The sequence below is a fragment of the Drosophila kikkawai genome, chromosome 4, assembly GCF_030179895.1.
Source record: "Drosophila kikkawai strain 14028-0561.14 chromosome 4, DkikHiC1v2, whole genome shotgun sequence".
In the NCBI taxonomy this organism is placed as follows: Eukaryota; Metazoa; Arthropoda; class Insecta; order Diptera; family Drosophilidae; genus Drosophila; species Drosophila kikkawai.
In genome coordinates this window covers 1,791,397-1,818,037 of record NC_091732.1, presented here as the reverse complement: position 1 = coordinate 1,818,037, position 26,641 = coordinate 1,791,397, and the positions used below count along the sequence as shown (strand labels likewise).

The following is a 26,641-nucleotide window of genomic DNA, read 5'->3' as shown; positions in this document are numbered from 1 at the left end:
TATACTATATACAGACGTATTTGTTGGAAATCAGTAAGACACATTAAATATCTTAAATTTGTCTATAAAAACACAAGGGCACTATCTATTCAAATAAATAAATATCAATATGGTTATTAAAATGAAGGGTTTGAAATTGGCACCTTTTAATTTCTTCTTTTTAATAATTTTAGGTTTAAAGATAATACAATTTTTCCTTACCACTATTTAACAACCTATGCCTATATTATGCCCTATGATTTATTTAGCTGCGCAAACACGATAAATTGGATAAAAGTAAAATGGGTAAGAAAGAAGATTGTAATTTGTTGGGCGAGGAGGAACTCCCTGAAGGCGAGGCCAATCCTGGAGTAAGCACAACAAGTGACGAACTGGTTAAAGCTGAATCAACCGAGGGATCTTCTTCATTTCGTTACTGTATGCCGACACACGCAGTCTATACTACGCCAGTACCAACGGCACGTATATACAAATTCGATTAGATTAGGGACCTATATCATATTTTATATATAAAGCCTGGTCAGGATTTCAGGGTTTTCATTTTTTTATTATTTAATGTATTCCCTATAAAATTATATAACTAAAAATATCGTCAGCTAAAACTGTTCCATACAAATTGCACATTCCATATATTTAGTCAGTCAGCGACCGCGAACTTTCTAAAAATATCAGTTAAATGACTGTAAGACCAGTCGCTAATGAGTTCGTATGAGTTAATAATTTAAATTGCCTATTAAAAAATCCTGTAATTTAAAATAGCTATAGGTAATACATATCATAGAAGCGACTAGGTTTTTGGATGGAAGTTTTAACGGGTTAATATTTTGGATCTTGCCCTATACTATAAACATACAGCCGATACAGTATTACTATTCAAAATTCAACATCGATTTTTAAATTTAATAATATTTATTGTGATCTATTTAAATCTTTTATTTTTAACGGACACAGAGAAATACTTTATTAATTATTGGAATCGATATTTTAACGTTTTGCATTAAATCTATATTCTGTTATAGGGTCTTCCCACAGAGCGTCAAACCGCAAACGAAGAAACTGCCCATAGGGTTTTGCCGTTCCGAAATTACTCATTTTGTACTGCGTTAAAACGCATCAAAATTTAACCACCGTTTGTTGGCGATAGTTAGGCAATAGTTTTTCGGTGCAACTCTGATTTCTTCTTCTTAACAGTGAAAATTAGACCATTCACTACGAAAATGTAAACAAAGATAGCGTGGAACAATTCAAATTTAGAATTTAAAAGTGGCGCCAAAGCTACAAGCATGCCCAAAATACTTGTTGGTGTTTTCCTGTATATTCTTGTTACAAGATGTCCCAATAATATAAAACTCTTGTTTATACTTTATTTTATAGATTTTGGAAACCTTTACCACCATCACACACTTTTCGGGGCATTGCTCTTGGTTAAAGAAAAATCATTGGAGAAACTCAAATTCCTCGTCATCTAATTCATTTTAATTTAGTGCGGATTTTGCTGTTGTTAAACAGTTAATTAAACTATTAATTTTACTCCCACATCGGCCGCTTCAGCCATCTTTGTTTACGTTTTCATGAGCCACAGATGATTGGTCAGCTGTAATTGATTGCAGCTCTGCGGGAACACGAGTTTCGCATTTGTGAAAAATTCCAACCGTTTCTCATAAATGGTCTGAGTGAAAAAACTATATTAGATACATTGGATAAATACAACCTTTCCGACCCTATAAAGTATATATATTCTTGATCATCATCAACAGCCGAGTCGATCTAGCCATGTCCGTCTGTCAGTTTCTACGCAAACTCAGTTTAAAAGTTAACTGATTGAAACTCTGAATACTCTCACTGCTATATATGTATGTAGGAACGGACCGGACGACTATATCATATAGCTACCATACAAATGTTCGATACATTTTTAGAAAAAAAATATTATAACTTGGCTGTTTTTCAACATATTAAAAAACATTTTAAGATATGTCCATTTTTTATTATTTCAGAATTTTTGTATAAATTTTATACAAATCGGACAACTATATCAAATAGCTGCCATAGAAACGATCGGTAGATGTAGCTATTCTTGATATGATATTCAAGGAGATATACTTATCGACTTTTCTTCTCGATTTCTATACATTGAGTTATTTGCAGCTACCTCAAGTAGAACTGGTCAAATATCAGTACGAGAATATGTGAAGAAACTGATCTCCTGACAACACGGGCTCTCTCTTTCAGAATCAAATGTTTTTAACTTTCAAAACCTAGCTCCTAGTACCACTAATTAATTATTTTATTTATTATTGTCTGAAGAAAACACACCTGGACATATATTTCCTAAATAGCATGAATTACCTAAATATTACTATATAAATTGGTTGGTAATATTATTTTGTGTGTGAAAATCTGTATGCAAATATAATTTTTAAATGTTGTATTTGTATTAACGTTGCATGTGTATTTATAATTACTATTGTTAACTTATAAATTCAATTAGTATGGTATTATATTTTTAATCAAAAATAAATAAATTAAAATATTCTGTCATTTAGGCATTTGCGTGGTTCAGTGACTTGTTGGTTGAACATGCCGAGATATTTTGGTCTCTTTTCGCCGTTGACATGGATCGAGTTTTATCGGAACAAGCACCTGATACCTGGGACTCATTTCCACTGTTTCAAATTTTAAATGACTATCTAAGAGCTGATGGTAAGTTGACCGGAATTTGGTGACCGTGAATTAAATAATTTATTTTTAGTCGATTTAATATTATTATCAATTAATTTATATTTTTGCTAAAAAAAAGATTAATAATAAGGAATAAAATTGGTTTTTAAATTGAATTAGAAATTGAAATCTTAAATTATTATATGATTTACATATAACATTTACTGATTTTCGGATAATTTTGAACACGGTTTAAACTTTAAAGTAAAATTTGGTAGGCCTTGGCCATTGAGCTTTATTATAAAAGAAACTTAAATTAAATTTGTAATAAATTAAAGTTAAAATAAAAACACTATTACACAATTATTTTCACAAGACAATTTGCGCAATGGCCGGTTCCATCAGCATCTCCGCGACACTTTCGCTCCTCTAGTTGTACGATATGTGGATCTCATGGAATCCTCAATAGCCCAGTCTATTCACAAGGGATTCGAGAAGGAGCGGTGGGAGAGCAAAGGGTACGTATTTGTATATATGTATAAAATATATTTTATTTTTCCATAAAATAAGGATATGTATATACCCATATGGGCATTTCCAGAAAAGGTCTACCCCTAAAACTAAAAGTCTAATAAGTCGATTTAATTGATATTGTTATGTATGTAAATTTAAATAATTATAAATAAACGGCATATTTATATATATTTTTTGTAATATTTTAGTCGCAACTTACAGGTATGATTTTTCCTCTGTTCGCGACCATAAGTGCTGCCTTTCCTTTTCGTTCCTATTATTACATATTAGTTTTTTGCTTTCAATTTTGTCTTAAGATTGTTTTATCAACAATAAACTAATGAAAAAATAGAAAGTGATAAGCAAGCCGTTGATTAACTATTAATTTCTTAGTTTCTTGCACTTTCTATCTTTCCGTACAGTTTGCGATCCCAAAACGTGTGTTTTTGTCATTACCTGAAATGCAGTCGGTCTAAACGATTGTTAATATATTTAAATATAGTCTTTTGTTCTAATTGAAAGAAAACAAGAAAGGAAGCTAACTTCGGCACGCTGAAAATATTGAAATAATAAGAAAATCTCATATCTCAGAGATCAAAATACGTTAAAAACAACGAATTTATAATTTTTTCTCTTAATTTCCGGATGGTTTCTATGGCAGCTATAAGATATAGTCGTCCGCTTTTTATAAAATTTGAACCGAAAATCTGAAATAATATAAAATGGCCATATCTCAAAAATATGCAACAATTTTGAAAAACAGCAGTTATAATTTTTGTTCTAAAAATTTATCGAACATTTGTATGGCATCCGATCCGGTCCGTTCCGACATACATATACATATAGCAGTGAGAGTATATAGAAGACTATATGCAAATTTTCAGTCGGATAGCTTTAAAACTGAGGGACATGGTTAGATCGACTCGGCTGTTGATGCTGATGAAAAATATATATACTTTATAGGGTCGGGTCCTTCACTGCGTTGCAAACTTCTGACTGAAATTATAATACCCTGCAAGGGTATAAAAATAGTTAAGATATATAATTTACATATATAAGAATGTAGAAACATTATTTGATTAAATTTGTCAGGGTTATACTGCCGAGTGAGAAGTAAAATTGAATAGTTGATCAAGTATTTAGGCTGTTTAAGAACAGCAAAACCACAGATTGCGTTAGATTTTATTCGCACAAAATTAAAATAAATAAGATGACGAGGATTTTGAGTTTCTACAATGATTTTCTCTAACCAAGAGCAAATGCCCCGAAGAGTGGGCATAGTGGTTATAGGCGACATTTTAGGGCAAGAATATACAAAAGAGCTAATAAAAGGCTATATGTTAAGCCTTCAATAAAATTTTTTTTCTTTCTACAGTGGTTTTGGAAATGCCCATATATTGTATGCACTATTATTTATTAGTATTACTTGTACTTGTACGTTAAAAATATTTATATCTGTAAATAAACATCGTTTTTAATGCATTTTTATCACTTAATTTACAAAAAAAAAAAATGATAAAAACAATGTTTATTCACTAATTCGAAAGTAAATTGAGAAACAGATACTAAGATACCTTGATTTGAATAGATGTAAGGAATCACAAAATACGTTATCATGTCTTTAAATAAAGGATATATTTTGTAGTCGTGTTTTTTTTTTTTTTGTTTTATTTATTATTATTCTTGTTTTAACTATTCTATGTATGAAAATCTTTAGGATTAATGCAGCCCTGAACCCAGCAGCATTAAATAATGCTGCTCAGGCGTTGAATACGGCAGCCCTCAACCCATCATCGCTACTAAGCGGCCAAAAAAAAGATCAAATCAATTTTTATGTGCCGAAAATGCCAAATCAAACAGCAGCAGCTTCAACTAACGACGATTTAAGGTTTTTAAAACGTAGATTTTATAATGTCTGCCTTTGGTTTATAATGCATTTTGTGTTTCTGCTAATATATTATGCATTATGCATTACTGAATTTATTGCATTATGCATTGCTGCAAAAACCTTGCCAATAATATCAGCGCATTCATAAATATGCATATTTCCCAAGTTAATAAATGATTCTCAGTAGTTTTCACTATTTTAGTTTCAATACTTACCCAGAAAACAATCAATTAGTTCACGCACATATTTAGAAAATTTGAAATGTTGTTTTTAAACCAGAAATAATTCAAATAATAATATCATATATCATTGCAAATTGGCATCGTATTGGAAGGAAATTTAAAATAAATATTAAATATATATCTCGATTGTAATAATATCGGACTTGCTTGTTATAGATATATTTAAGTGCAGAAGGCGATGATGGCGTTTTTATCTCTATCTTATTAGGGCTTACTTAACCCATAATAAGAACACATCCACATATTATATTATTGCATTTATTATATTAACAACATTATTAAATATATCGCACAGAAATTTCTAGATCTAATGTCATTATAAAATAGATAACATTTGAATATATTTTTGCGAACTCTATTAAAAAAATGAAGCTTAGCAAAATGGAAGCATGTGTCCCATATCAATTATTATATATATATATTATGTATTATATATATATAATATATATATATGTATATTCATAACCTTTCTCATCTTGTGTAAAGCAATGCATTTCTTATACAATATATGGGACTTACAAAAAGTTAGTTGCGTTTTCATATTGAGGTAGCTAAATGCTTTGTTTAAATATCCTATACAATATGTAAAATGTAATTAAAATCGTTTCTTCCCTATATACATATGTATCTAGAAATGGCTGTGCCACATCAGAGGATTTATTTTGGAAGCTCGACGCCCTGCAATCGTTTATTAGAGACCTCCACTGGCCGGATGCTGAGTTTCGTCAGCATTTGGAACAGCGTTTAAAAATGATGGCCGTGGATATGATCGAACAGTGTATCCAGCGCACAGATGCGTCTTTTCAATCGTGGCTAAAAAAGAATATTGCCTTTATATCAACTGATTATATTTTACCATCGGAAATGTGCGCAATGGTTAATGTGATATTAGATGCTAAAAATCAAAGCTTTAAATTAACCACAATTGACGGCATTGATTTGGTAAGTCAAAAAGTTTGGATGACAGAAAGTAATATATATCCGTTTATTAATTATTAATTTATTATTTCAATGTGATGTTGAGGATTCAAGAAATGAGACTAAGAAATAAGCGCCCAAAGCGAAATAAGGTCAAAATTGCCGGCGATATTTCATATAAATTAAGACAAATTTTAAAAACTAGGCATCGGTGCCGAATTTGACCACTGCAAGTATACTTACTTAAAATGCGGTGGTGCTGGTAGTAACACCGCATAATATGCGGTTCCGCATTGTTTGTTAGTAGGGCAAAGACAACGTACAACAAGATAGGGAGCTAACTTCGGCACGCCGAAGTTTGTATACCCTTGCAGATTGGTTTTGATATTTATATTATAAATTATAATGCTGAAAACACACACAAAAAAGAGTTTCATTACATTTTACCTTTACTTATTATGTTTACAGTTTGACAGTTACAGTTATACATTCCCAGCTTTACATTTTCTCTATATCTACGGATCGCTTCTATGGCAGCTATATGATATAGTTGTCCGATTTTCATAATATTGTTACCAAAATTCTGAAATAATACCAGAAGGTCATGTCTCAAAGTAGATTAAAATACGTTAAAAAACAACGAAGTTATAATTTTTTTCGATTAATTTCCCGATTGTTCCTATGGCAGCTATAAGATATTGTCGTCCGATTTTCATAAAATTTTTAACAAAATTCTATAATAATATAAAATGGAATAATATTGAAACCCAGCCAAGCTATAATTTTTTTTCTAAAAATGTATCCAACATTTGTATGGCAACTAGTCCCTTAGTTTTAAAGCTATCTGAATGAAACTTTGCATATAGTCTTCTATATACTCTCACTGCTATATATGTCGGAACGGACCGGACGACTATATCATAGGTTAGGTTAGGTTAAACCGGACGGCATTTGAGGGGCCACACATAGGCCAATATGGCCCATTGCTATCCGGGGAAACTCCTCGATGGACCTAGAGACTATTTATGCGGGTTTCGAGATCCTTGAATATCAAGGTGTTTTTCGCAAAGGCAAGGAGTTCCCCTGGCTTTCTCCTGGAGGCATCTTCTAGCGATACCAGAACTGGAGAGCCTATGTATCTCATTCTTGCCCTCCTGAGGGCCGGATATTTGCAAATGAGATGCTCCAAGGTTTCGATTGCCTCGGATTCATCACATTTCCGGCATTTGGCGTTGTCGGTAATACCCAGCTTGACTGCATGTGTAGCAGACAGGCAGTGACCTGTAAGAATACCCACTAACATTCTGCAGTCCTTCCGCGGAAGATGCAGCACGTAGTGAGTGAGTTTCTCGTTGTGCTCTTTGCGCATGATTTTTGATATTCTGCAGGTTGCGGAATTACTCCTCCACTTGCTTATTGCGCTTGCGTCAGCCCGTCTCTTTAGCTCGCTTTGGAGCGTTCTTAGGGAGATAGGGACGTTTTCTGTTCTTTCACTCGCCAGTCCAACGCCTTCCTTTGCAAGTCCGTCCGCGGTTTCGTTACCGTCTATGGTGGCTGGGAACCCAGTAGATCCTCACTGACTTAGTCGTGCTTAGGCTATCTAGTGACTCCCTGCTTGCCAGTACATTTTTGGAACTGACCGCTGATGATTGCATGGATCTTATCGCCACTTGACTGTCTACGAACAAATTGACCGCCTCATGTGGACGGTTTATGCTCTGCGCAAGCTCTGCTGCTTTCCTGATGGCGAATACTTCCGCCTGAAATATACTGCAGTAGCTTGGTAGCTTATATGACAGCCTCATTTCAGGGTCTGAACAGTATATGCCCGCTTGGGCATGGTCCTGGCTTAACTTTGTAAGGAAGCGCCTGGGCGGCCGGGGTGAACCTCAGCGGCCCAGAGTCCCCTCAAAAATTTATAATTTGTGCCGATAATTATCTGGCCAGCTAGCGAGGGGAATGGGGAAGAATTTATTTGCAAATGGTTATTGGCCAGGAAACTGGGCGACCCGAATAATCCAGCGGTCAAGCTCGCGTCCGCGCCCGGAATTATCCAGCGGCGGGACGAGTGGCCCGGAGTAATCCAGCGGCCACGCCCATGCTCGGAATGATCCAGCAGCGGGGCGCCTTCGGGGCAGGACCAAGGCTCGGAGGAGTCCAGCAGCCAAGGCCTGTGTCCACGCTCGGAAGAATTTAGCAGCGGGACCACTGGCTCGGAGAAAATCCAGCAGCCAGCCCCGAATCCTCGCCCGGAAGAATCCAGCGGCAGGATTGTTCAGAGGGCTCGGAATAATCCAGCAGCCACGCCCACGCCCACGCTCAGAAAAATCCAGCAGCGCGGCGTCCGTAGGGACAGGACAACGGCTCGGAAAAATCCAGCAGCCGATGCCTGCGTCCACGCTCGGAAGAATCCAGCAGCGGGACAGTTGCCTCGGAAAAATCCAGCGACCAACCCCAGATCCGCGGCGGGATGGCTCTCTGTCGGGCAAGGGGAAGGGGGACCGGCGGCCTCGCACAGCAAGTCCGGTCTCGGAAAGAATCCAGCAGCCACGGGCTCCTGTTCCCGTCCGGCTTTCGCCCGCACCCGGAATTACTCCGGTGCTACGGGGAAAGCAGGAGGGGAATTGGTCACTGCCGGCGAAGGGCACCGGCCCGCGAACGAGGACAGGAAAAACGCGCAATCAGATTTCGGCACATGTTTTCTAATTGTACTTTTATTTGAAAATAAACTGCTGGCGGAGGGTGTGGGATAAATCCCGAATATAGTTAATGGCTGGCGGCCATGCTCACCCTCGACTTGATATTTTTGGAGGTCCTACAGGATAATGTCCCGACGCGGACACGCGGATTTTCACGGGTTCTTTTTACTTAACTTTGGGAGCGGCACGACTTGCGAGGTTGAGAATTTTGCGAAAATTAAAATTGACCTAATTCTGTAGTGTGGCCGTGACCCACTTCTGCTGGCAGCGCTGCCGCGATCGATCGCAGCGTTGCCAGACGCTGCCACTATCGCCGATGATCGGCCTTTCCTGCGCGCGTAATTCAAATAATTCCCTTCGTGGGATATCCTAATTGTACAATTAATTCTAAACTTAATGTTATTTTGTGACGACAATTTAGCGTCGCCACAACTTCCAGTCATTTGGTCCCATGAATACTGTTGTGTTTGCATCCGGGCACGTTCTGGGTATCAAGTAGTCAGATGTACTGCTCATGTCTCGACCAATTGAACTGTGCCCGAAACCTTGTAGCGACCAATTTCCTGATTATGGTTTCGAGAGCTTTGGTAGGGGTTGACTTCAGTTGATATGCAGAGCATTGCCTGCCGCTGGGTTCTCTCCATAAGCTTATTATACGTTTTCTTCTCCATTGCTTGCCACCACACTAAGACTCCATAAAACAGAGTCGAACGCACCACCGATATGTAGACCCAATGCATTAGAGCGGGCGAGAGGCCCCCTGTACTGCTAAGCAGCTTCTTGGATGCATAAAGCGCTATGTTGGACTTTTTACCCTCTCTTGTGTGTTACATTGGCCTTCCACGCTAGCTTGATGTCTAGTACAATGACGAGGTATTTGACTTGTGTTTTCGAGGTCAGCCTGGTTGTGTCCATTTTTGGGGGGATCCATTGCGGCACCTTGTATCTCTTGGTGAAGAGAATATCCACGTTAATATTGAGTTCTACCTTGTCCACCCACTCACATATCTCCCTGAGCGTTGTTTCCATGGTCGAGCTGAGGGTCGATGGACATACTCCCGTGATAATAATGCTTATCTCATCCGCATAAGCTGTTATCTTTGGTGCTGTCCTCTCGAATCTCTTGATTAGGTTGTCTACCACCAGATTACATAGGAGGGAGCGAAAGGACCCCACCTTGCGGCGTGCCTCTGTGCGCTCCTCTCACCATGGAAGCGGTGCCCCAATCTGATAGCTACCACCAGATTACATAGGAGGGGCGAAAGGACCCCACCTTGCGGCGTGCCTCTGTGCGATCCCCTCACCATGGAAGCTGTGCCCCAATCTGATAGTACCCACCGGCAACTTAGAAGATTTCTTATCCATAAGTTGATAGCGGAGGACGAGTTGGTCGCTTCTAGGCGATCCATTATTGCGTCCGTGCTAACGTTGTTGAATGCCCCGGATATGTCAACGAACACTCCAAGTGCATACTCCTTATTATTTAGGGCTCTATCTAGGGCTACCAACGAGTGCAGTGCCGTCTCCACTGATTTCCCCTTCGTGTAGGCGTGCTGGTTGGTCGACAGTTGTCTCCCTACATCGTTCCTGATGTATAGGTCCTGCAGCTTTTCCAGAGTTTTAAGTAGGAATGAGGTGAGGCTTATCGGTCTGTAATCCTTGGGGCTCATGTGGCTGCACTTTCCTGCTTTAGGCAGGAAGACAATCCGAGAGGTCCTCCATGGGATAGGGATACAGCCCGTGCTTAAACAAGCTGTATATATTGCGTAGAGCCATGGGGTGATCACTTCCTTGGTCGCCTGCAGCATGGCTGGGAATATTCCATCTAGTCCTGGTGCTTTTATCCTCGCAAAGGAGTCTATAGCCTATACTAGAGGATACTAGATCTTTTGGGAGATGCTCTTTTCCAGTTGCTAGGTCCTGGTGCTTATTTGCATCGGGTACCTCTGTGCATCCTGGGAAATGCGCATGCATTAGTGCTGTTAGGGCCTCTTCGCTGCCCTCAGTCCACTGTTATGATCTGAGAAGAATGGTTCCTCAAGGACTCTCCATTCTGATACCAAAGTACCTTGTCCCCTTACCAGAGTAAGATCTAGCACGTTTGAGGAGATGGGACCTAGATAGGTGTGTTCCTCCCCCACGTTTGGTATACTCAGGTTGGTTGAGAGTATAAAGTCGGTTATGTCGGGGCCCCCCCATACGCAGTGGTGCGTGTTGGCGTCTGCACCCACGAGCAGTTGCTGGTCCTTCGGGCTGGCTTCTACCAAGCTCATGAGTTCTTCTGGTGGGGCTGTCCTCTCGTGTCCCATGTAGCAGGAAGCTACCAAAAGGCGCTTTTTCCCGCTCTCTAGCATCACCACGGTCAGGTCATCAGAGCTGTGGTGAGACATAAGGTTAGCGTGTAGACCCTTCCGTAGAAGTACGGCAGTTCTATTCCTGCTTACCGTTGGTGGATGGAGCAAATTGTAATTTGCGGACTTCGGTCCGGCGATGGCATTGCCTGAGGCGATCCATGGCTCCTGGACCAAAGCTATGTCGGCGGATCCTTGCTCCATGGCTATGAGGAGTTCCGCCGACGCGACCTTGCTCTTATGAAGGTTGAGCTACAGCACCCTGAGTGTCATGGGTACTGGCCTCACCTCCATACGACGGGTTGACTACTATGGTCAGGTCACTGTCCTCTCCTTCGTCGGACTCATCCAGCATCATTTCCCGGTCGGCATCCACGATGGTTTCTAGACCTAGGTCCTTCTCAACCACATCTGCCTTCAGGGTGTGAGAATCTTTGTGGAGCAGGTATACGCTACCCATGCCCCACGCCATCTTTCCGTATCTGGGATAGAGAATGTTCTCTGCCTCCTTGTTTATCTGGAGGACTGGGTGATGGGCCCTCCTTGGGTGATGGGGCCGCAACGTGTAGAACCTTCCAGTCCGCGGTTGGGATATCCGGGTTCTGACGCTGCAGCAGCTTCAGCGCCCGGTCCGCTTGGATTGCGATGGGGAAGAGTACCTTCGCTTTTGGAGTGGATGGGATTAGCTCCCGGTCCACCACCTCTAGCTTGGCTCCCTCCCACAGCGCCTCCAACTGGCAGACCGGTTGCGTCAGCCACTTTCTCGTCGGGTCATCCATGCACTTTAGGATTTTGACCCCATTTAGCCACCCAGCGCCATCAAAGGTGGGCATGGGAGCTTCGGGATCATACTCCATCCGTGCGTACAATGACTCAACGAGCCGCGCATGCACCATCTTTCACTGGGCCTCGGTCATTTTGCCGGCTTCATCGCTTCTATCAATGAGGGCCACGATCAAGTGTCGTTTGGTCACCTCACTGACTTTTGCTGTTTTTTTTTGGGCTTTTTCGCCATTTGAGGAGGAGGGCCTGCCTCCTTAGGCCCGCGTTGCCGCTTGCTCCCCGGTGCGTCCATAGAGGCCCTTTCGGTTGAGCGTTGCCTTTTGTTGGCAAGCGTCTCCTCCACCTTGTTGGCGAATCCGCCAGTCGAACTCATATGGGGGAGTTTGGCGAAGTGAAGCCTCCCCTCAGCGATTTTCTCCTCAGCCCAGGTAAGCTTTGCCTTCTCTGGGGATAGGGCGGCTTTTTCTTGGAGCCGATCCTGGATGCGGAGGGCAGCCTTGTACAGCGCCTTGGCCTTCATTCCCTCGCTTGACCGCTTTGGCCCGTCCCTGCGCTGGGAGCTGGTGCCTGGTTTCGGTGAGTGGAAAAGCTGCACGCTCTCAAGGTCCGAGTCTGTATCGACTATGGCACGTGAGCGGCTCAACTTCCCCTGCTTAGTTTTTTCGGCAGTAGCGTTGCAACTGACATGACCTGCTCCCGTCACATCAGAGGTGTAACCGCTGGCGACACGCAGAGAGGATTGCTCCCCCCGTGCCCGCCGGTGGTAGCGGACACGCCTTCCACCGACGTTTGGGCTGACATCCAAGCCCTGGTTTCTTTCTTTAAACCCTCCAGAATGGTTTCTTTTTGCGTTTTATGCCTTCCGCCAGGCACCTCCACCCATGGCTAACGGCTCACTTCCTTAGGCTTTTTAGGGCAGAAGGAGTTGAGCCGTGGCCTTAGCTAGACACTGTATTATCGCGGGCGGGGCAAGCAGCAATGCATTACCCCTGTCCGGGCTAATATAGTGCCCATTGCCCAGCCGGCACACTCGGGGAGGGTTCAGATGGAGGATTTTTGCCAGGCCCAAAATGGCAATACTTAACAGCATATGTTAGCAACAGAGCTGCAAAATACGCTGTTGCATCCGAAAGCACGTCCGCTAAGTTTGCAATTTTTACGTGTTTATACTGACATTTTGTCATTTTATAAATGCATCTTAAGCTGAAATTTGAGGAACAAATTTCAACTTTGGGAAGAGTTTTGAAATAGAAGTTTGCATTAGTTTTCAGTGCGTCCAAATGTATGTTTAAGCATTGTCAATTCTGAGCAAAAAACTATTAGTCTTAATGTGTCCTTTGGCGCACTATTGGTGCAATTTTAATGTTCTTTAGATAACCTCACTGTCTACAAAACCAATTTGGTTACTGTTTGTATGGAAAAACACTGAATTCCGGTATTTTAGTTATTTTAGTTCTTAGGGAAAGCGATATCTGATGAGTTCAAAATTGCTATATGGTATTAAAAGAGCAATAAATTTCAGCTCCTTAAATTTCAATAATTTATCTAAAGTTTTACCCGAACGTTTCTATGGGAGCTATAAGATATAGTTTCGTGATCCGAACGATTTTCATACTATATGTATGTATGTGCCTAGGGATAAATAATAGGTAAAGTTGTATGTCGATCTGACCGAATTGATAATAGTGCATTGTCCGTCGTCGCGTTTGAGCTGACTCTTTGTGGTTGGCTGCTTCGATAGCAGCTTCCGGAGTCTAGCCATTTCTGGGGCAGTCTCTATATTGGAGCAGAAGTTTCTCCCCGAGTTTCTCTGCGCCTCGCGTATTTCCTTCTTGTAGTCCCTTAGTAGGACTTTGTATTCCTTCATTGATGATATTATCTTTCGCCTGCTTTGCGATTTTGAAGAATTGTGCCATGTAGCAGGAAGCTACCAAAAGGCGCTTTTTTCCGGTATCTAGCATCACCACGGTCAGGTCATTAGAGCTGTAATGAGACATAAGGTTAGCGAGTAGACCCTTCTGTACAAGTACGGCGGTTCTGTTTCTGCTTACTTTTGGTAGATGGAGAATTTGTAATTTCCGGACTTTATTCCGGCGATGGCATTGCCTGAGGCGATGGCATTGCCTGAGGCGATCCGTGGCTCCTGAACCAAAGCTATGTCGGCGGGTCCTTGCTCCATGGCTATGAGGAGTTCCACCGACGCGATCTTGCTCTTATGTAGGTTGAGCTGAGCACCCTGAGTGTCATGGGTACTGGGCTCACCTCCATACGGCGGGTTGAATACTACGGCCAGGTCACCGTCCTCTCCTTCGTCGGACTCATCCAGCGTCATTTCCCGGTCGGCATCCACGATGGTTTCCAGACCTAGGTCCTTCTCCACCACATCTGCCTTCAGGGTGTGAGCAACCTTATCCCCGGGGTGGCGCTTTTTTAGGCGCAGGTATACGCAACCCATGCCCCACGCCATCTTCCCGTATCTGGAATAAAGGATGTCCTCTGCCTCCTTGTTTATCTGGAGGACTGCACTTTGCCCCCCCCCCCTCTTTGGGTGATGGGGCCGCAACGTGTAGAACCTTCCAGTCCGCGGTTGGGATATCCGGGTTCTGACGCTGCAGCAGCTTCAGCGCCCGGTCCGCTTGGATTGCGATGGGGAAGAGTACCTTCGCTTTTGGAGTGGATGGGATTAGCTCCCGGTCCACCACCTCTAGCTTGGCTCCCTCCCACAGCGCCTCCAACTGGCAGACCGCTTGCGTCAGCCACTTTCTCGTCGGGTCATCCATGCACTTTAGGATTTTGACCCCATTTGATGAGGAGGGCCTGCCTCCTTAGGCCCGCGTTGCCGCTTGCTCCCCGGTGCGTCCATAGAGGCCCTTTCGGTTGAGCGTTGCCTTTTGTTGGCAAGCGTCTCCTCCACCTTGTTGGCGAATCCGCCAGTCGAACTCATATGGGGGAGTTTGGCGAAGTGAAGCCTCCCCTCAGCGATTTTCTCCTCAGCCCAGGTAAGCTTTGCCTTCTCTGGGGATAGGGCGGCTTTTTCCTGGAGCCGATCCTGGATGCGGAGGGCAGCCTTGTACAGCGCCTTGGCCTTCATTCCCTCGCTTGACCGCTTTGGCCCGTCCCTGCGCTGGGAGCTGGTGCCTGGTTTCGGTGAGTGGAAAAGCTGTATTATCGTGGACGGTCATTACCCCTGTCCGGGCTAATATAGTGCCCATTGCCCAGCCGGCACCCTCGGGGAGGGTTCAGATTATATCATATAGCTGCCATACAAATGTTCGATAAATTTTTAGAAAAAAAAAATATATATATATATAACTTGGCTGTTTTTTTACAGCATCATTTTTTTGCATCATTTTTGAGATATGGCCATTTTATATTATTTTAGAATTTCGGTTTTAATTTTATAAAAATCAAACGACTATATGCGGCTGCGATAGGAATGATCGGGAAATCAACGTATTTTCATCTACTCTGAGATATGAGCTTTTTTTTTTATTATTTTAGAATTTATAAATTTTTATATTTCATAAAAATCGGACAACTATATCATATAGCTGCCATAAAAGCGATCGGAAAATGTTGAGAAAATGTAAAGCTGGGAATGTAAAACTGTAACTGTAAACATAATAAGTGTAGGTAAAATGTAATGAAACTCTGTTTTATGTGTGTTTTCAGCATTTAAATTTATAATATAAAAATCAACACCAATCTGCAAGGTCATACAATCGTCGGTGTGCCGAAGTTAGCTTCCTTTCTTGTTTAAATTAAGTTTCTTTTTAAATTAAATCAAATTTCTACTTTACCTAAAACGAAAAAGGCTACAATAATAATCTCTTCTTTTTGGGTTGTTAAATAGGTCTCCAATTTGTTTCATACAAATTTTGTAAGACTTTGATTTCTTAAAACTATTTTCATGGTCCGTTTTTACTTATATTGAGCAAGATATTATTGTCAATATATCACTTTTCCATATCCAAAGGAATACTACAATACTAAAAATAAAAATCCCAATGCTAAATAAGTTAATAATATCATATTCAATTTAATTAAAGCATTTAATCATGTTTTATAATCAGTTCTTCAATTCTAACGTTTAGAGAGAGAAAGAGAGAGAAATATCATTGTTATTAAAAAATATATATATTTGCTCCTATATTTAGTACAAATTTCATGCAAAAATTGATGATCAAATTGACAAAGCGAATGTAGCCATGACACAAGGTCTGAATGGTAAACTTATGTCAGTGCTAGAGTCGACCTTGTCGAAATTAGCCCGTTATGATGAAGGCAGTCTGATCGGTTCGATTCTAAGCTTTACGAATGTCTCAAGCTCGGGCAAAGATCTGGGACAGGGCTATGTAAACTTCTTTCGGAATAATATGGATCAAATACGAGGCAAGATCGGCGATGATCTATGGACATTAAATTTCTTTGAGCATTGGTATGGCCAACAAGTAAACATGCTTTGCAATTGGCTATCGGAACGTTTGGATCATTCTCTGCATTATGCGCAAGTTTCATCGATTTCGCATATTATTAAGGTGAGTTCTGTTAAAAAAATAAAATTAGTTTAGAAAAATTACAGTTTTGTAACGAAAAAGAAAAAAATCGAAATGATCATATCAAATTTTATATTTAGGAAAATAGTAGGTCAGTATTCTATCAATTCATATTTATTTATTTTGTAATTTTATCCTTTTAGAAAATATATTCTGACTTTGAACTGCAGGGAGTATTGGAAGATAAACTCAATTCAAAGGCATATCAGGCAGTCGCCCAACGTATGGCCACCGAGGAAGCAACTTGTGCTTTAACAATGCCCGATGTGGCCGAAGGCGATGAGTAAGTGTCTTTTTATTTCTCTATATTAATTAAATATATGCGTTCACATACAATTCAGAAATCATTTTAGAAATATTGAAATAAATTGAATTTTTTTGTAGACCCTGTGATGACCTTCGCGAAGGTGACGAAGAAGATAATGGCGATGAATCTACCTCTAATATTCCAAGAGGCTTACCGAAGCCAAAAATTGCAGCGGCCCAGGCGGCTGCTGTTACCAATGTCGTGGCCGGTCGTGTGGGAAATTTACTGGGCAAAGGCATTGGCGGCCTTAGCTCAAAACTGGGCGGTGGAAGTTGGTTTTGAAATGTGTCTTTAGAAAATGATAGTGTAATTTTCGATTTCGAATTCAATTTATATATAATTCCATTCCCAAGAAATTATTTAATGCGAATAATTTATACAACTTTCTTTAATAAGTCAATAAGAAAAACTCCAAGGGTCATAATCTCATTATATTTATATACGGTATATGTATGTTTATTCTGAAATATCACACTTAGATATTTGCTATAGGCCTAGTACGATACCTGGTTCTATTTAAATACTAGTTTACTTTCTTTTAAAACTTTCGTAACATGAATCTTAATAAGTAATATTGTATAGCATATATCATATATAATATTTAGTTCGCCTAATATGACCAGCGGCTGCCACAACAAAAGTACTTGTTTTCTCAAAAAAATAATAATAATAATAAATAATAATAATAAACATTTTTTTATTATTATCATTAATATTAAACAGATTTAGTTAGCTATGCTGGCTGAAAAAAAATTAAGCAGACATTTTTGTAAGTTCTCTCATTCCGTAAATTAAACTCTAGTCGCAAAATATAATAGGACAACGTTACACAATTTATAATTAAATAATTAAACCCACATTAGGGGATTTTAGATAGTAAGTTACTGCTGTATTTACTTGTTTCATTAAAAAAAAAAAAAACATAAAAATAATGTTAAATTGTTTTTGTAAATTTCTTTACCTCTGCACAATACGTCTAAACCAGGGATCGCAAATAAGAGTTGAGTAAAATAAAATTGATAAAAATGTACAAATAAATTTTATTTTTAAATTTGGAAATATAAGTTTACGAACACTTTTATTTTAAAATTGAAAATAAAAGTTAAATTCCAGTAATGTTCAAACTGAGCGGCCTATTTAAAAGATTGCTTGGACCTTGAAGAATTGCTCGCTTTATTCCTGCATTGTTCTCGCGACGTCAATCTAATTAATCTTCCAGTTTGCCCATGAAATTTATTTGTAACAAGAAAGGAAGCTAACTTCGGCACGCCGAAGTTTGTATACCCTTGCAGATTGGTTTTAATATTTATATTATAAATTTAAATGCTTAAAACACACACAAAACAGAGTTTCATTACATTTTACCTATACTTATTATATTTAAAGTTTGACAGTTACAGTTTTACATTCCCAGCCTTACATTTTCTCTACATCTACCGATCGCTCCTATGGCAGCTATATGATATAGTTGTCCATTTTCATGAAATTTATACCAAAATTCTGAAATAATAAAAAAGGCTTATATCTCAGAGTAGATGAAAATACGTTGAAAAACAACGAAGTTATCATTTTTTTCCTATTAATTTCCTGATCGTTCCTATGGCAGCTATAAGATATAGTCGTCCGATTTTCATAAAATGTTTACCAAAATGCTGAAATAATATAAAATGGCTATATCTCAAAAATGATGCAAAAATATTGAAAAACACCCAAGTTATAATTTTTTTTCTAAAAATTTATCGAACATTTGTATGGCAGCTATACGATATAGTCGTCCGATCAGGCCCGTTCCGACATATAAAGCAGTGAGAGTATATAGAAGACTATATGCAAAGTTTCATTCAGATAGCTTTAAAACTGAGGGACTAGTTTGCGTAGAAACGGACAGACGGACGGACATGGCTAGATCGACTCGGCTGTTGATGCTGATCAATAATATATATACTTAATAGGGTCGGAAAGCTCTCCTTCACTGCGTTGCAAACTTCTGACTGAAATTGTAATACCCTGCAAGGGTATAAAAATGTATGCTGTGTACTATCGAGAGGTAGTAAAAACCAATTCGATGGTGTATCTCTCTTTGTATCTCTACAAAATAAACTTAATCAGATAGTGACGGCCGTTTTTTGGGACGTTTTTTCGTGAAGAACGCTTTTGACTTTGCAATTTGAATTTTTTAACAGTTATTAATGTAAGTATAAAGTATTTTCCAAAATTTTTTGTAAGTTGAAATATTGTCAAATTTCCGAGTTATAAAGTGTTAAGTGTAGTACTGCACTGCAGTACTAGAAAGTAGTATTTAAATCTGCATTTGTTAAATCTTTCGTTCTGTGTCGCAAATGATCTATTTGTTGACCTCTGTTGTTTACTCGACGATTTTGCATTGCCAACCAAGCCGTTTACCGGGCTGGCTCACTTTGCTCTTGTGATTAAGAAGCACGAAGTAGCACTGCGCTGTTCAGGTACAATTATCCGCATCCTTCTTGCATTGCGGCTTTGTAGGAGGAGATTAGATCGTCTTGGTTACGGCATTATTAATTAAACTTAACTTCAATTCACCTTAAAATGGATTACAAAACTCAAATCGCAACCATTTATTCATAGACAAAATTTGTTTTGGTACTTCAAGTCTAACGCGTAAATATATTTTATGGACTTTTCCAAGTTGTAAAATTAACATTCACTACATTACTACAAGGTGAATAACTTCTCTTAATAAGCAAATAAAAAATTTTTATCAATCGAATGGGGCTTAACGGGACAAAAAGTATCCTGTGTTGGTCTCCTCACTTTAAGATACATACCCACCAATTTTCAGTCATATATACAGTACTTTTTTTTTTTTTTTGGGAAAAAAAATATAATGAAATTTTATTTGACTAGTGCACTGTTACCTAGATATTTGGCAACTAAACCTAATTCGAAGTTAATTCTATGTTTACAATGCTTTGTTATGGAGGAGTATTAAGTTAAGTTATGTTTATATAATTTGAAATGATTTTCATGTTTTGTCTGATATTTTATGTCAAGACACTATCGGGGAGGTCTTGAGGGTGGGTACAGTACTGCCCGAAAAATAATTACATGCGTATGAGGTTCAAGTCCTATAAAATTAGTTTAACAAACTTAATGAAAAAAAACCCACTTCTTGCTAAAATTCCAAAAATAATAGCGAAAGTAGCCTAAAATATGGGTGAATATATTAATCTAATCTAAGTTTACTAAAAAGAAGAACAAATTGCAAAATATCTAATACGTTCCGAGTTCATTAAGTTTGTTAAACAAATTTTATAGGACTAGAAACAAACGCATGTACTTATTTTTTCGGCCAGTAGTGTATTCATTCAGATTCAGCAATCTCCTTTTATATTTCCATGAGATCCTCTTCTCTCCATCTGCTAAACAGCGTCACGAATGCACTGTGTAGATTCCGCATATAATGGCTATTTTCTGCAATCTCATTCATTTCGTTCAGTATTAAATTTATTTTTATATTTGAAATACAAAGCCATTTTCAGTGGAATCACATATATTAAATATGTGAAAATATGTAGTTATGGAATCATACTGTTAGTAAAGAATTGTTGAGCCAAATTTTGAAACATTTAGAATTTTACTTATAGCGAACACAAAAAATTCACAATTTTTTAACTTTTTGAAGCGCATACATTGAACTAAAAACGGCATCCAAATAATCATAATTACGTAAGTTTTCCTATAATCGGTGTAAAACAATGCTTTAGATGTAAGGCATTGCTAAATATAATATAATATTAGGTTAAGGGTCCAGATAGCTGCGCGTCAAGACATATCGAGAGAATTACCTGTTTTCTCCGGTAAGCCCGAGGGGTGGCTGTTATTAATAAGCAACTATGAGCAGTCGACAGAAAGATGATTTACAAACGAGGAGAATCTCATCAGACTTTAGAAGTGCGATGACAAGAACAATCAGAATTTGCAGGATGTACAAGAATCATCGTGCCCAGAATGTGACGGTGACCATGAACTTGTAAATTGCAAAGTATTTTTGGCCATGTCAATCAAGTCTAGATTGCACTATGGTTTTTTTCGCGTTTTTTTTGGCATAAACTCTAATTTTAAACCTATTGATCTGAAATTTGGTATGTATACATTTTTTAAGCTTCTATGATGGCCTACCAAATTTCAAATGATTTGGGGAACTATTTCATATAGCTGCCATATAACCGATCTGGCCGATTTGCACCAACTTTTTTGTTTTTCAAGCTATTGCTTTAAAATTTGGTTTGTATACATTTTTTAAGCTCCCAAGATGACCTACCAAGTTTCAAATGATTTGGTTATATTTAAAAAAAAAAAAATTTTGGGCGAATGGGCCAGATCTGTTATATGGCAGCTATATGAAATAGTGCCCCAAATCATTTGAAACTTGGTAGGTCTTCTTGAAAGCTTAAAAAAGGTATTCAAACGAAATTTCAATACAATAGACCTAAAATTGGAGTTTATAGAAAAAAAAAAAACGGAAAAAAACCATACTGATATGGTACTAGAAAATGTTGATTTTTTCGAAAACGTGTGGATTCGGACAAAAACGGTTAGTTTCTCATTAATCTGCACACTTTGGTTAATAGTTTCTCATTTACAACTTTTTGCAACTCTTTGCCATGCAAAAGTACTGATCCACGAAACACAGCTACACTTGTTAAGCTCGCTCTAAAAATACACGTAAACAAAAGACGGTACAATTGGACAAAAACACATAACAACGACAGAAACATTGGTAAACTTTAGTTTTATATACCTGGACAATCGTTTTCCATATTTATTCATTTAACTTCTTCGTAAACTTTTGCCACAACAAACTATCAAAGTCGCACAATTTTTCGCGCCAATTTCATACAAAACAGCTGCTACGTAATCAGCTGACTTTAACAGCTGGCCAGCAGAACAGTGTTGCTCCATATGTTAAAGTTACATATTTTTTTATTTGTCTATGGTATTTAAAAATTAAAAATAAAAAAAATTTTAAGATACATAAAAATAAAAAAATTGACTTTATGCCAAAAAAAACGCGAAAAAAACATAGTGGATTGGACAAAATAAAGGCAAAACGTTTATGCTTATGTTGCTTTGGAAAGCATATTACATTAACAGTGAAGAAGACTTGCGATGTCAATGAATGCAAGTTACAGCACAATAAGCTTCTAAATTTTGAGCGAGTTGTGAACGAAGGGGAAATCGAACCAGAGAAGAAAACTAGCGATATAATAACCAGTGAGTCAACTGTTTTCTATCCGTAGTTGTCTTGGCCCTTATCGACGAGGGATCATCCTGTACGCTAATGTGAGCAAACTGGACCTGCCATTGCAAAGTATCGATGATCAAATGATTAATGATCGACGTACTCATTTGCTAAGGTCCAAATGATCATTGGACTGGATCATATTAAGATCTGCGTGCCACTGAAAGTACAAGAAGCTGATAATGACGATCTTATTGCGTTTCGTTGCCAATTGGGGTGGTCTGTTTATGGCTGATATGGACTGGACGAAGCCATGCCGTAACGTGTGCTGCATGTCTGCCAGTGTACGTGCGGTACCCGAGCAATTGACGAGGCTGTGAAGGCGCATTTTTCGTTTGATGCTATTGGATCCGGAACTGAATGAGTTTTTGAGTGATACCATGCGGAACCACAAGAAGGGCTCCTAATCAACGTTCTTGGTATCTGCCTGTCTTTGTAGTGGAAAATCCAAACTAAGGAAAGAAACGTTTGGTCTGGGAAGCCGCATCACAATCTTTGCAGAAGTTCTTATGGCGAAATGGAGAAATTGATCGTCCGCTGGATACATATGTAATGCAAGTCATGACCTCTGGCGCTTCTTGTTCGCCGTTACTTGCCAACTTCGTATTGAGGCGCAATGCGGAGCAATTCGGCGAGAAACATTCAAGCGTGTTAAAGGCGATCTTCCGAAACACGTTTGTTGACGACTTACTGGAGTCGCTAGATACAGAAGATCAGATGATTAAACTGCCAACAAATGTAAAAAGATATCGACACCAAAGGTGGATTTGAAATGAGGAATTGGCTTTCAAACTCCAAAGCGTACTTCAATCCCTGAATAACTCACAGGAGGCGTCACCGAAATATCTTTGCGTAGAGCAAGAACTTCGGGAGAACGTTTTAGGTATGTAGTGGCTACCGGAGACAGACAAGCTAAAGTTCGTCATCAAGCCCGAGTTTTTGCAGAGGTCGGCAACCCACACAAAGCGTCGAGTATTGAGTATTGTAATGTCCATTTTTGATCCGCTAGGGATACTTGGATTTTTCAACATCCGCGCCAAAATCATCATCAAAAATAGAGTAGCCCCATTGAAACCAATATCAGTTCCTCGAATGGAATTGATGGCAGCTGTTTTGGGTCTGCGCCTTGCCAAATTTTTGGAATCTGAGCTGTCAACAAATATTGAAAAACGCATATTGTGGGTCCGACGCCCGTAAGTACCCCCAATTCATGGCCTTACGTATCGGAAAGATTCTTGAAGGATCTGAGATTGAAGATTGGCGCTGGGTCCTTCCGAACAGAATGAACCGGATGAAGGGACCAAATGGACTAAGAAATGAGAAATAAACAGCTCAGCAAGATTGTTTACTGCCCGGAATTTTTGTTGCAAGACGAGTCGCATTGGCCATTGCGAACAGGAGTTGAGTGTGAGTGTGAACTAATGTACCATGATGAGGAAACGCGGGTGAATAAGTCACCTATAGATTCGATTATGCCGGATCCGCTGCGTTTCAGTAGACTTGAACCTCTACATGCTGCCCAAAGACGAGTGCTGGATTTCCTACGCTGTATATACAAGAAACAGCGTGGGCCTGAACTGGTGAGACTATTCAAACTAAAACGCTATGTGGAAATGGATACTGTTCTTATACGAGCATGCCAAGAAGAAGCGTTTGCTTATGAAATACGCTGTCTAAAGAAAGGAGACTGCGTAACCGGAAAAGCACTATAGTGAAGGACATTGCCAAAAACTGTTCGGCCTGCATCAGACGCGCGCAGCCGCTTCCACCAATAATGGGAAATTTTCCCAAGGAACGTCTTTCACCGTTCACTCTGCCTTGCACGTACACAGAGTGGACTATTTCGGACCAATGGAAATCGCCGTGGGAAGATAGGGAGTATTGTTCACCTGTCTAACAGTTCGTGCTGTCCATTTAGAGATCGTTCCATGTCTATCAACAGACTCATTCTTGCTTATTCCACCCAGATCACATCATATGGGCGGAGCCCGGGAACGCATGGTGCCTCGGATTCATCACATTTCCGGCATTTGTCGGTGATACCCAGCTTGACTGCATGTGCAGCAGACGGGCAGTGAGCTGTTAGAATACATTCTGCAGTCCTTCCGCGGAAGGCGCAGAACGTAGTGAGTGTGTTTCTCGTTGTGCACATGATTTTTGATATTCTGCAAGATGCGAAATTACTCCTCCACCTGCTTTTTGCGATTGCGTCAGCCAGTCTCTCCAGCTCGCTTAGGGAGACAGGGACGTTTTCTGCTCTTTCACTTGCCAGTCCAACGCCTTCCTTTGCAAGTCCGTCCGCGGTTTCGTTACCGTCTATGGTGGCTGGGAACCCAGTAGATCCTCACTGACTTAGTCGTGCTTAGGCTATCTAGTGACTCCCTGCTTGCCAGTACATTTTTGGAACTGACCGCTGATGATTGCATGGATCTTATCGCCACTTGACTGTCTACGAACAAATTGACCGCCTCATGTGGACGGTTTATGCTCTGCGCAAGCTCTGCTGCTTTCCTGATGGCGAATACTTCCGCCTGAAATATACTGCAGTAGCTTGGTAGCTTATACGACAGCCTCATTTCAGGGTCTGAACAGTATATGCCCGCTTGGGCATGGTCCTGGCTTAACTTTGTAAGGAAGCGCCTGGGCGGCCGGGGTGAACCTCAGCGGCCCAGAGTCCCCTCAAAAATTTATAATTTGTGCCGATAATTATCTGGCCAGCTAGCGAGGGGAATGGGGAAGAATTTATTTGCAAATGGTTATTGGCCAGGAAACTGGGCGACCCGAATAATCCAGCGGTCAAGCTCGCGTCCGCGCCCGGAATTATCCAGCGGCGGGACGAGTGGCCCGGAGTAATCCAGCGGCCACGCCCATGCTCGGAATGATCCAGCAGCGGGGCGCCTTCGGGGCAGGACCAAGGCTCGGAGGAGTCCAGCAGCCAAGGCCTGTGTCCACGCTCGGAAGAATTTAGCAGCGGGACCACTGGCTCGGAGAAAATCCAGCAGCCAGCCCCGAATCCTCGCCCGGAAGAATCCAGCGGCAGGATTGTTCAGAGGGCTCGGAATAATCCAGCAGCCACGCCCACGCCCACGCTCAGAAAAATCCAGCAGCGCGGCGTCCGTAGGGACAGGACAACGGCTCGGAAAAATCCAGCAGCCGATGCCTGCGTCCACGCTCGGAAGAATCCAGCAGCGGGACAGTTGCCTCGGAAAAATCCAGCGACCAACCCCAGATCCGCGGCGGGATGGCTCTCTGTCGGGCAAGGGGAAGGGGGACCGGCGGCCTCGCACAGCAAGTCCGGTCTCGGAAAGAATCCAGCAGCCACGGGCTCCTGTTCCCGTCCGGCTTTCGCCCGCACCCGGAATTACTCCGGTGCTACGGGGAAAGCAGGAGGGGAATTGGTCACTGCCGGCGAAGGGCACCGGCCCGCGAACGAGGACAGGAAAAACGCGCAATCAGATTTCGGCACATGTTTTCTAATTGTACTTTTATTTGAAAATAAACTGCTGGCGGAGGGTGTGGGATAAATCCCGAATATAGTTAATGGCTGGCGGCCATGCTCACCCTCGACTTGATATTTTTGGAGGTCCTGCAGGATAATGTCCCGACGCGGACACGCGGATTTTCACGGGTTCTTTTTACTTAACTTTGGGAGCGGCACGACTTGCGAGGTTGAGAATTTTGCGAGAATTAAAATTGACCTAATTCTGTAGTGTGGCCGTGACCCACTTCTGCTGGCAGCGCTGCCGCGATCGATCGCAGCGTTGCCAGACGCTGCCACTATCGCCGATGATCGGCCTTTCCTGCGCGCGTAATTCAAATAATTCCCTTCGTGGGATATCCTAATTGTACAATTAATTCTAAACTTAATGTTATTTTGTGACGACAATTTAGCGTCGTCACAACTTCCAGTCATTTGGTCCCATGAATACTGTTGTGTTTGCATCCGGGCACGTTCTGGGTATCATGTAGTCAGATGTACTGCTCATGTCTCGACCAATTGAACTGTGCCCGAAACCTTGTAGCGACCAATTTCCTGATTATGGTTTCGAGAGCTTTGGTAGGGGTTGACTTCAGTTGATATGCAGAGCATTGCCTGCCGCTGGGTTCTCTCCATAAGCTTATTATACGTTTTCTTCTCCATTGCTTGCCACCACACTAAGACTCCATAAAACAGAGTCGAACGCACCACCGATATGTAGACCCAATGCATTAGAGCGGGCGAGAGGCCCCCTGTACTGCTAAGCAGCTTCTTGGATGCATAAAGCGCTATGTTGGACTTTTTACCCTCTCTTGTGTGTTACATTGGCCTTCCACGCTAGCTTGATGTCTAGTACAATGACGAGGTATTTGACTTGTGTTTTCGAGGTCAGCCTGGTTGTGTCCATTTTTGGGGGGATCCATTGCGGCACCTTGTATCTCTTGGTGAAGAGAATATCCACGTT

General features: G+C 40.6%; 2 protein-coding genes across 9 annotated transcripts in view; one reads left to right on the top strand and one right to left on the bottom strand.

The window, feature by feature from the left end:
* The window catches only part of Cadps (calcium-dependent secretion activator 1), a 35,616-nt gene extending 17,660 nt beyond the window's left edge, over positions 1-17,956 (top strand). For 5 of the 8 annotated variants that reach the window (XM_070287691.1, XM_070287689.1, XM_070287690.1 and 2 more), the window contains 8 exons: positions 249-458; positions 2,547-2,703; positions 3,038-3,179; positions 4,892-5,062; positions 5,937-6,246; positions 16,213-16,593; positions 16,755-16,894; positions 16,996-17,956. In XM_070287691.1, coding sequence (XP_070143792.1) covers positions 249-458; positions 2,547-2,703; positions 3,038-3,179; positions 4,892-5,062; positions 5,937-6,246; positions 16,213-16,593; positions 16,755-16,894; positions 16,996-17,200 — 1,716 coding nt within the window. In that variant the 3' untranslated portion in view covers positions 17,201-17,956. The remainder of the gene's footprint in view (positions 1-248; positions 459-2,546; positions 2,704-3,037; positions 3,180-4,891; positions 5,063-5,936; positions 6,247-16,212; positions 16,594-16,754; positions 16,895-16,995) is intronic. The other 3 variants (XM_070287692.1, XM_041776590.2, XM_070287694.1) reach the window with 3 other exon arrangements.
* LOC138929062 (uncharacterized) lies at positions 11,511-14,391 on the bottom strand. The gene is made up of 3 exons (XM_070287757.1): positions 14,107-14,391; positions 13,908-14,038; positions 11,511-11,797 (listed from the first exon to the last, which is right to left on the bottom strand). The coding sequence occupies exons 1-3, from the start codon at positions 14,385-14,387 to the stop codon at positions 11,511-11,513; spliced, it is 699 nt and encodes a 232-aa protein (XP_070143858.1). The 5' UTR covers positions 14,388-14,391.
* Positions 17,957-26,641: the final 8,685 nt, after the last annotated feature.

What these genes read in the sequence shown, in the direction of transcription:
- LOC138929062 (XM_070287757.1), bottom strand. Translation starts at nt 14,387, where the DNA reads ATGACGCTGGATGAGTCCGACGAAGGAGAGGACGGTGACCTGGCCGTA. An exon ending in AAATTCTCCATCTACCAAAA is followed by an intron (nt 14,039 to 14,106) that starts GTAAGCAGAAAC and finishes GTCTCATTACAG; the next exon opens with CTCTAATGACCTGACCGTGG. An exon ending in CATCAATGAAGGAATACAAA is followed by an intron (nt 11,798 to 13,907) that starts GTCCTACTAAGG and finishes CCCATCACCCAG; the next exon opens with TCCTCCAGATAAACAAGGAG.